Source organism: Oculina patagonica, unplaced genomic scaffold, assembly GCF_052425735.1.
Source record: "Oculina patagonica isolate OP01 unplaced genomic scaffold, crgOcupat unplaced699, whole genome shotgun sequence".
NCBI classification, from domain to species: domain Eukaryota; kingdom Metazoa; phylum Cnidaria; class Anthozoa; order Scleractinia; family Oculinidae; genus Oculina; species Oculina patagonica.
In genome coordinates, this window is record NW_027558579.1 from 1 (window position 1) to 9,601 (window position 9,601).

The window sequence follows — 9,601 nt, forward strand, 5'->3', positions numbered from 1 at the left end:
AGCCAAAGCAATTACAAATTACTTTCGACACCAATTGGAGGCGTGGTGGCCTAATGGTGAGTGCGCTGGACTCTGGAATTAAACGGTCCGGGTTGGAGCCCTGGCCTGGGTCACTGTATTGTGTTCTTGGGCAAGACACTTTACTCTCAAAGTGCCTCTGTTCACCGAGGTGTATAAATGGGTACCGGCGAATTTAAAGCTGGGGTAACCCTGCGATGGGCTAGCTTCCCATCCAGAGGGGAGGGGAGGGGGTAGAAATACTCCTAGTCACTTCATGCTATGAAAACTGTGATATGCTCCAGCCTGATAAGCCAACAGGCGTTGTAATGAAATAATTCTCTCGTCAACGAGGTCTTACCTGGGCATGGGAAGTTACACGGAGCAACCTGCTGAATCAAAGGACAGTGGGCGCCACTGGTTTTAGTGACAGGACTGAGACATGTCTTGACTCGTGTCTTGACAGGAGTGTGGCCACATTCTGTGCAGTTACTCCAAGGAGACCACTCTGTGTCCAGCCCTCCATATGCTGCAACAAGACACAACATTTACAAGAAATTGTCATCTTAGCCAAAATAGTATTTATGAAGAGAGTAGTGTTTGTGGAGGACACAGTTGACTCAATTGAAATTTAAAAGAAAGTAGCGTCGAATATAGACTGTTCACAGTCCATTAAATGTCCGTGAAGTCGCAGAGATCGAACGTTAAGTTCGACGGGCCGCCATATTGGTTCGTTCCTGCATGAACACGAGTGAAAATTGGGGAGAGTAGAAAATGCCCGTGGGTAGGGGTGTGCGTTCAGATGGCGGGCCGTCGTACTCAACGATCGATCTCTACGACTTCACGGAAAAATAGGGGACTGTGAACAGTCTGCTTCGAACACTACAAAGAACAATGCAACACGAGCGCAAGGTGTACTGAGACATCATTATTTTCTCTATTACCAAATAAAGGTTATAACTCAAAAGGGGACATAAAATTTAATATCACAGTACGGTGTTAATTATCACATAAAGGTGCTGACATTAGAGTGGATATGTTACAGTGTCAGGTCCCATTGAACCATGATAGAACTAGCCCGTGCAAAATGTCTCTGATTTCTTTTCATTTGTACCTGCTTCATGTCCCTGTGACATGTTTGCGTTAGCACCTTTATATTTCAATGTAAATTAATCGGTTTTGATATTTACAGTAGCTTTTATAACATCCAGCTAAGGCCTACTCTGGGACCCAAAGTCGCTCAAAGTCGCCTAAAGTCACCGCAAAACGCTCTAAGTTGCTTTACAGATAGTATAGACATTTTCTGTAACAATGATTTATGGTGTACCATGATGATTCCCATGTACATGTATACCACAACTGTACTTAGGTCGGTCACCTAAATTGCTAAAAAGGTCACCTAAAATTGCCTAAAGTCGCTCAAAATTGCCCAAAGTCGCCTAAAGTCGCCCAAAATCGCTCTAAATCACTCGTAATTTTGGACAAAATAAGCTAAAATCGCCTAAAGTCGCCTTAAGTCGCCCAAAGTTACGGCGACTTTGGGTCCCAGAGTAGGCCTCAGCTACTAAATATCACAATTGCTATATATTTGTCGGATCTTCTTTAATGTTTAAATGTATGCAAATGAGACTTGACAATACTTGGCTTCACACTAGAAGCTTAGTTAGTTTCAGGTAAGTACTTGACTCAAGCGCACTTGAAAATCTTAAGTTGCAATTTGAAAACTTGGCTTCGCACTTGATGTCAAAGTATATTGCTTGAGGTACAGGCTGTCAATCATCTTCAGAATCGTGACTGCTGCACGCCGCTTTCATTTGGCTTCCATTTCCTATTGGTCAAGTGCGTTCTCAAGTGTGGTTCAGACCATACTTGGCGGCGTTCTTCGGCTTCTTTGAACTACGAAAGTTTGCATGGTCACCAAAAAAGTTCAAGTAAGGACGTTTTACCCCTTCACACTCAAAGTAGGTTCCAAGTGCACTTACGTTATACGATTATACTCATGAGCTCAAGTGTGAAGCCAAGTAATAAGAACTGAGAACTGAAGAAAACAATTAAAACTACAGGGAGCAGAGAAGTTCGGTTAGAACCGATCAATAAAATAAGTCTTACCTCTTTAAAATGCACTCTTGCGTATATTTCCGTAATCAGCTCATGTTGCGACCCAAAATGCACTTATTTGCGACGTTCCAATGCTTCGACATTCTCGTCCCGATAGCCCTTTTCGTTTCTCTGATGCTTCGAATCTCAACAAAACGCGTACGATCGTTTTGACCGCCATTAGTTTGAAATGTATCGACCGCTGACTGATTTGACTGTGGCGCTCCGTTTGCTGGACGAAGAGAACACAGGCTAATCAGTCAGCGGTTGATACATTTCAAACTAATGGCGGTCAAAACGATCGTACGGGTTTTCAGGTTCATGTTTGTTGAGATTCGAAGCATTGGAACGTCACAAATGAGTGCATTTTGAGTCGCATAATGGGCTGATTACGGATAAAATATACGCAAGAGTGCATTTCAAAGAGGTAAGACGTATTTTATTGATCAGTTCTAACCGAACTCCTCTGCTCCCTGTGTTATAACATAACAATCGCCCCTTAACAGACACTTTACCTGTCTGGCAGCTGTAATACATTGCAAACCAACGTTTGGATGAACAGGAACCTCCCAAAACAGCTGTGCTGTGGTCCACATAACAATAATTCCTGCCGTCGCATAGACTCTTGATGACTTTAAACGCATTTAAATCGTTAGGACAATCCGAGCTTTGCCTTTGCCAGTAAACCGCGTGGGTAACAATCACCATATCGTCATAGCAACGGAGTTCACGTGGTACCAATGAATAACCCTCATATTGTTCCATTTTATAAACTTGAAAATAAAGGAATAAATTTAATATTGCATTAGTTATGTTAGCAATGTTATTCAATGATAAGAACTACAGTCGAACCCCTTTTAAGCGGCCACCCATTAAGTGGCCAACCCCTACAGAGGCGGCGTAGCGTTTTAGAACGTAGGGGGTTAAGACTGTCCCAACTTTTTGTTTTCTAAACAGTTTCTAGACCGAAGATTCTGAAAATTCTCCAATTGTTGTTCGAAGGCCATATGAACGTTTCCGATTATTTTTCGAACTTTTCCGAAGATAAACAAAGTGTCCCAAAGACTTCCAAGAAAGTTTCGAAGATGTTTGATCTCACTCACGAGACGGAATATCCTGACAAACCAATTGTACGCTGCGCTCGCGATATTTTCGGCACCAAAACGTAGGGGGGCTGAGCCTCCCAAATTCCCGTTTGTGGAGGGTGCAACAGTCCCCCTTCCCCCCCCCCCCCCTGCTCCGCCGCCGATGCCCTATTTAGCGGCAGTTACAAAAGTCCTGTAATATGACTGACTTCACGGTATTCGATAACGGATAAAGCTCTAAAACTATGTTGGGTAAAGCGCTTATGTTCTACAGATGACGCACCATGAAAAGCTATACCAATTTCAATGCTATCAAGCGTAGGTGGCAAACTAATTTTCGAGTGCAACTACGATGTCAAACGCATAAATTTAGATAAATCGCTTCCGAAATTTTACAACGATGTAATAACTTACTGGCAAGAGTTATCCAATAACGTACCTAAGACGAAGAGCGACGTATTAAACCAAATTATATGGAATAATCAGTTTATAAAAATAAATAAAAAGTCAGTGTTCTTCCAAAACTGGCACATCGGCGGCATAAAAAACGTATCCAGTCTCGTAGATGAACAAAAAAAAACGCTTTCTGTCTTTTCAGTCCTTCCAACAGAAATTCCATATAAACTGCAACTTTCTACAATACTACGGGCTTATATCTGCGATACCAAGTGCTTGGAAAAAGCTTTTAAAATCACAAACAGGAAACCTCTCCTCCTCGACGCCAAATATAGAAAACCTAACGTGTATAGTCATATATCATCTGTTGATTGATGGAAAAAACCTTCCTCCACCTACGGCAGAAAAAAGACTCATCAAGTACGGTTTTGATCCATCGCAACGTCGCAAAATATACTCACTTCCCTTTGCTGTAACAAAAGAAGTTAAATTATCTGTGTTTCAGTTTAAATTAATACATAATATTCTTAACACCAATAGTCTTCTCTACAAAATGCAAATTATCGATTCACCTACTTGTCCATTTTGCCCTGATACAGAGCAATCTATCTCTCATTTATTTGTGCACTGTTCATTGGCTGTATCTTTCTGGAACGAATTTACCGAGTGGTACCGCTCACAATGCAAAGAGCATAGCGTGACAGCCTTGACAGAAAACGAAATATTACATGGCGTCTTAAAAGGCTCATCTTCGCTTCAAACCATCAACCACCTTATACTCGTTGGCAAGTTTTTCCTGTTCATCTGCGCTAAAAATGACAAAAAATATCAATTTGCGGATTTTGTCGTCTACGTGCGAGAGAAAATAGATCTCGAAAAGTACATCGCCTTACGTGCAAATAAACTCGCCCATTTTAATTTTAAGTGGAAAGATTTCTTTTAAATAATTTTCACATCATCGGTTGCATGTCATTCTCTTTGTTGTTGTTGTTGTTTTTTTTTTTGTTTTTTTTTTGTGTGTAACATTTTAATTAATTGTCGTTTGCAGTAAGTAAGTAAGTAAGTAACGTAGTGTGAATAGTGTTTTGTATTGTAAGCTATTGGTGACGAAGTGTCAGTAATCAAAGATGTAAAAAAATAAAGGAACCGTTGTACAAATAAGCTATGTATTTCAAGTTAGTAAGTAATTATTTAAAATGTGTCTCGTTGTATTAATGTAATTAGCGTAATGTATTGTACTCTAGCGTTGTATTGTAAGTAAGAATTATATTTTAGAAGTAGTCATAATTAGTTATCCTTATAATTAACAATTTTTTTTTCCTTCTGAAAGTGTACATGTAAAAATTACGTCTCTTGTAAATAGCCCGTTGTAAATATGTATTTATCTTTAATATGTAGTACTTATGTAATTAGTGTTGTGTGTAAATAAAGTTGCATTATTAAAAAAAAAAGTCCTGTAAGTATTGCCAGATAACACTGTAAATAACCACCTCGATTAGCCTTAGAAAACATGAGAATTGTCGCATGATGTTCATAAATCAACCACGTAGACGGCCTTACCTTTAGGGAAATAAGTAGAAAAAGGAATAATTTCCCTTTCCGTCCAATTTTCACTTGAAAATTGCGGGGATTGTGTCTTTTTTTTACCTTCTTAGGAGTGAATTGACGTACTGTGATTTTTAACAAAGGTTAAAACCGAGGTTTAATTTCTTATTAAGCCCACGAGACATTTTCCATTCACCGTTCCAATCTCTCCCATTCCCTGCGCACGCATGGCGGTTTTATCTTTACTCAACCGCGGTTAAACGATAGAAATATGTTTTAAAAAAAAAAACAAGAAAAGTACTTTTAAGATAAGGTTCTTATTTTCGCCATAGATCGGTATTTTTACGGGTATTCTGATGATTTACTAAATTTTCTTGAAGTTTTTCTAAAAACGTTCTACGTGTTTGAAAACAGGTAAATACGGACTTGCCGACGCCATTTGACAAAGCAATCGGTTCGGGTGCAGAGCGATTAAAAAGCAAAAAATACTCGCTTATTTGAGGGAATGGTAATATATTTACACTCAACATATATTTTATCAATCCTTGCTTATACTTGCTCTTGAATACAAACGAAATTCTTTAAATTAGAAAGAAAAACTGCCTGAGACGTTTGACCGCGGCGAATATCTCTACTCACTTGGCTGACATCTGTAAGTGACATTCAGGTATTTCTTGATCCCTGGGCATGAATCGTTGAAAAAGTCTGCGGAAGCTTCAAGATAACACTGGTCTCGTCCTTGACAACGTTTCGTGACATTAATCTTGCTTCCGTTGTTTGACGGACAGCTTTCATTTCCATAGAACACCGATCGGATCTCAATCACAGTCGGATAGTATTCATCATACGAAACATAATTGGGACACACAATTGTGACATTTTCCCCATCATTAAGCTGGACACTGAGATCTGAAAGTGAATAAGAGTTGCAATATGATCATTATGTTTCATTTCGAGAAACAATTGATTATAAAAAAGCGAAATAAGACTACGACGTTTTGATGTTATCATCTTGACTCCATTATATTATCAGGGCCTGTTTATATGGAGGAGAGTTGTCCCTGGTAGGAGGGTTACCCTCTCCCCCGAGCCATCTTTTGCCGTGCGTTTAGATGAGAAAGTTGTCCCTGTTGACCGAGCCAAAACTTGGCCCTCTCGGTTCAAAAGACTGGCGAGAGTTGTTTTGAAACATCTATTATGGCTGCTTTTTCTAAAATCAGGAACGCTGAATCGTCGACAAAGACCATTTTTTTGAACTAATTTACCGCCGACTTCGATTTCAATTTATCTGCAGTTTTGTTTTTGCTGAGTTTAGCTTTTGCGCATGCTCCGTATGTGTCAACTTGTCCCTGGTAGGCGAGGCAAAAATAACCAAACTGTTTATATGGAAAAAGGTTGGCTCGCTCCCCAGGGTCACCCTCCCTTCAAAGCGAGTGACCCTCCACCCAGGGTCACCCTGCCCCCCACCCCTCCCCCCCCCCCCCCGAGCCAACTTTGCAATTTCTCATGTAAACGGTTCGCAGCTATTTATAGAGAAACATATGAAAAGCTCTTTCGCCTGGGGTGGCTCGGTATGGAGGGTAACCCTCCTTCCAGGGACAACTCTCCTCCATATAAACAGGCCCTCAGTTTCAAGTTTAAATACAAATAAGGTTGACAAAGTATGTTAAAATATTCTGTCAGGGCGTGTTGCATTAATTAAATAAATACTTTCGCACGTATCAAGTCCGATTGCGTGTCCCTGGTGTTGCGAGTCCTGGCCTAACAAAGATGTTTTCCGTGTTAAAGAAATGCCAAGAAAAACTGGATTGTTCATTTAACGAAATGCTGCTAATTCGCGAAAGAAGGCCTACACTAAACACGCAGTTGTACTAGATACATGCGAAACTATTTATTAAATTAAATGCAGCACGCCCTGACAAAATATTCTAACATACTCTCTCACCTTTATTTGTCTTTAAACTTGAAACTCGACCGTTATCTTTCTTTCTACTTTATAATGAAGTCAAGATGACTTCGAAACGTCGTAGTCTTATTTCCCTTATTTTTATAGTCAATTGTCACAATATTTGCTTGTTAAAAATTATGTGTATAATAAAGGCTTAAATTGTAATTTAAATTAAGGTCTAAAAGCAAAAACGTTTTAGACCGTACGGTCATCATCACACAGCTTGGTCTTGTTCGATTTTTAAGTTATTTACGAGGTGTATTTGTTTGTTTAGGGTCGGCTTTTTAATGTTATTTTGACTATCCACTATTATAATCTAGCAGTACCCGAAGAGGACCTGAAGTAACTGTTAAGGCTAGGTAAGTTGAACAAATTGCAACATTTAAAACGGTACAAAACATTGCGCTCAACAATATTGTTTTTCGGAATTGTGAGCAATTTCGCACGAAATTTGTGTAATGTAATGTAATGTAAAACTTTATTTATACACGGAGAACCATCAGTTACATTATGCTAAAGTAAAAAAACTAAAACTGCTTTACATGATTGTCGAGTGGGAATCCGATACATCAGCTATAGGTACGTCAGCTGCCTTCTTGATAGTTTTCTTAAAATTATTTACTGATGCAGCATTTTTAAGACATTTGGGCAGGTTATTCCATTGCAGAGGGTAGCAAAGGGTATATGCGTGACACGTGAAAAGGGCAAACATTAGTCCGTGATGCGTGAAAATAGGGAAAAAATTATACCGTGACGCGTGACAATAGCTAGAAAAGACGCGTGATTCGTGAATTCTGCTTTGTCAAGTATACGTGACGTGTGAATTTGGTGAAAATTTGTGCGTGAAACGGGATCACGAAACCCCCTTTGCTACCCTCATTGCATAGCCCCGCTGTAAGAAAAGATTTGTTTCAAATAGTTGGTATTTGGTTTGGGTAGCGCCAGTTTTCCTTCAGAGTCTCTCAAGTTATAAACAGGGTGACGCTGGGGAAAAAAGGCTTTGTAGATAATCTGGGGCAAGGCCATTCATGGTTTTATACATTATTAAGGGTCTCCGGGGGGGGGGGGTTCTTCGAAAAAATAGCCTCTCCCAGTCGAAGGAAGATAGGAGGTGGTTTGAACTCGTATCAAAAGGTGATTTTATAATAACTCTGGCTGCACGGTTTTGTAATTTTTGGAGCTTATCACTTAAGTAACCACTCAAACAGTTCCAGACAAGGTTGCACCGCATGTCTGGGCCTTAATCTAAAATAAATTATGATAAATTATAATAATTATAACAATTTATAACAATTTATAGTTCAAACCTCCACAGGTATGGTAGCAATGTTGCGCCTGATATTTGTTCCCCCACCTGCAGGCCCACATAGTAGTATAAGAAATCCCAGGTTTAATGCAGTCGCGGAATCTCCTTCGCTGGCTAGTGAGACCACAGGCTTCACACGAACGCCAGGGTGCCCAGGCAGTGTAGACGGATTTCACTTTGAGAAAGAAAGGTTGTTTTATGTTAGAGAACACACCTCGATTCAATTTTTGCAGATTGCTACGTAAAGAGAAAAGCCATTTTACTATTGCACTGTTGCTGACTACTGCCTCCCAACACTGACCTTTACGGATTAATTTTTAAGTTAATTTTAAAGCTTTTTTACTTATTCATCCATGTTTATTCCATATTTACTGTTGACTAAGATGTGTTATTAAACACCATTAAGTTCACCTTAAAATTTCTTTTAATGTACCCCTGTGCTTTTCACCTCTAATAAGCCCCCTCTAAGTCCCACTCAATAGATCTTGGAAGGAAATAAGCCACAGCGGCTCACTAGAGCTTTTACGACACATTTATCACCCCTCATTTCATAGCCACAAAAACTAGAAGTTACCTCACGGGTATTTTTTATATTTTTTTAGCAACCCCCACTGTCTACACGCGGTCCTTCAGCCTCGTGCAACTTCTACTTACCTGGCTGACAACTGTGGTACAGAGTAAAATAATTGCTGCTATCCTTGCACGATTGTTTTAGGCCCAATGCGTTAGTTGACACAGCTGGGATTTCGCACATGTAATGCTTGCAATATTCTTCCAGATTTTCGTATTTCGGATAAGCTGCACAGGTAGGACCGGTTGAGGGACAAGCTTCTGAAGTATTCATTTGACCATAAAAAGGCGTGTCGTGGAATACCAAACGCATTCCATCAGGGCAACTGATAAGGGCTTTATCTTCATCACAAAATGTTCTCTTAAATACTGCAAGAAATTAATAACGTAACGTTTAAGAAATATTAGTATATACCACACAAATGAATAGTGCTTTTCGCGCGCGCTGATTGGTTAACTCGGAGGTGATTAGCATAGTACTTTTCACCTCCGAACAGCTAAGGAGAAACAAAGTGCCTTCGCGCGTCGCTTTTGTTTACCGAAAGTGTGGTTTTGGTCCGCTAGTTATTCAACTTGTGTGGTATATTCTAAAAACTCATAAATATACTATTCACCTCCACTTCAGTGAATAATTGTTAATTACAGCTTTAGTTGGGT

The 9,601-nt window shown here is 39.7% G+C and overlaps 1 protein-coding gene across 1 annotated transcript; it reads right to left on the reverse strand.

The window, feature by feature from the left end:
- Positions 1-358: 358 nt before the first annotated feature.
- Positions 359-9,304, reverse strand: LOC144641119 (uncharacterized; the record flags this gene model as incomplete). Its single annotated transcript, XM_078500166.1, has 5 exons — positions 9,029-9,304; positions 8,376-8,549; positions 5,760-6,029; positions 2,610-2,867; positions 359-526 (listed from the first exon to the last, which is right to left on the reverse strand). Coding segments are annotated over exons 1-5 (1,099 nt in total), but the record flags the coding sequence as incomplete, so codon positions are not given.
- Between the last annotated feature and the right edge of the window lie 297 nt (positions 9,305-9,601).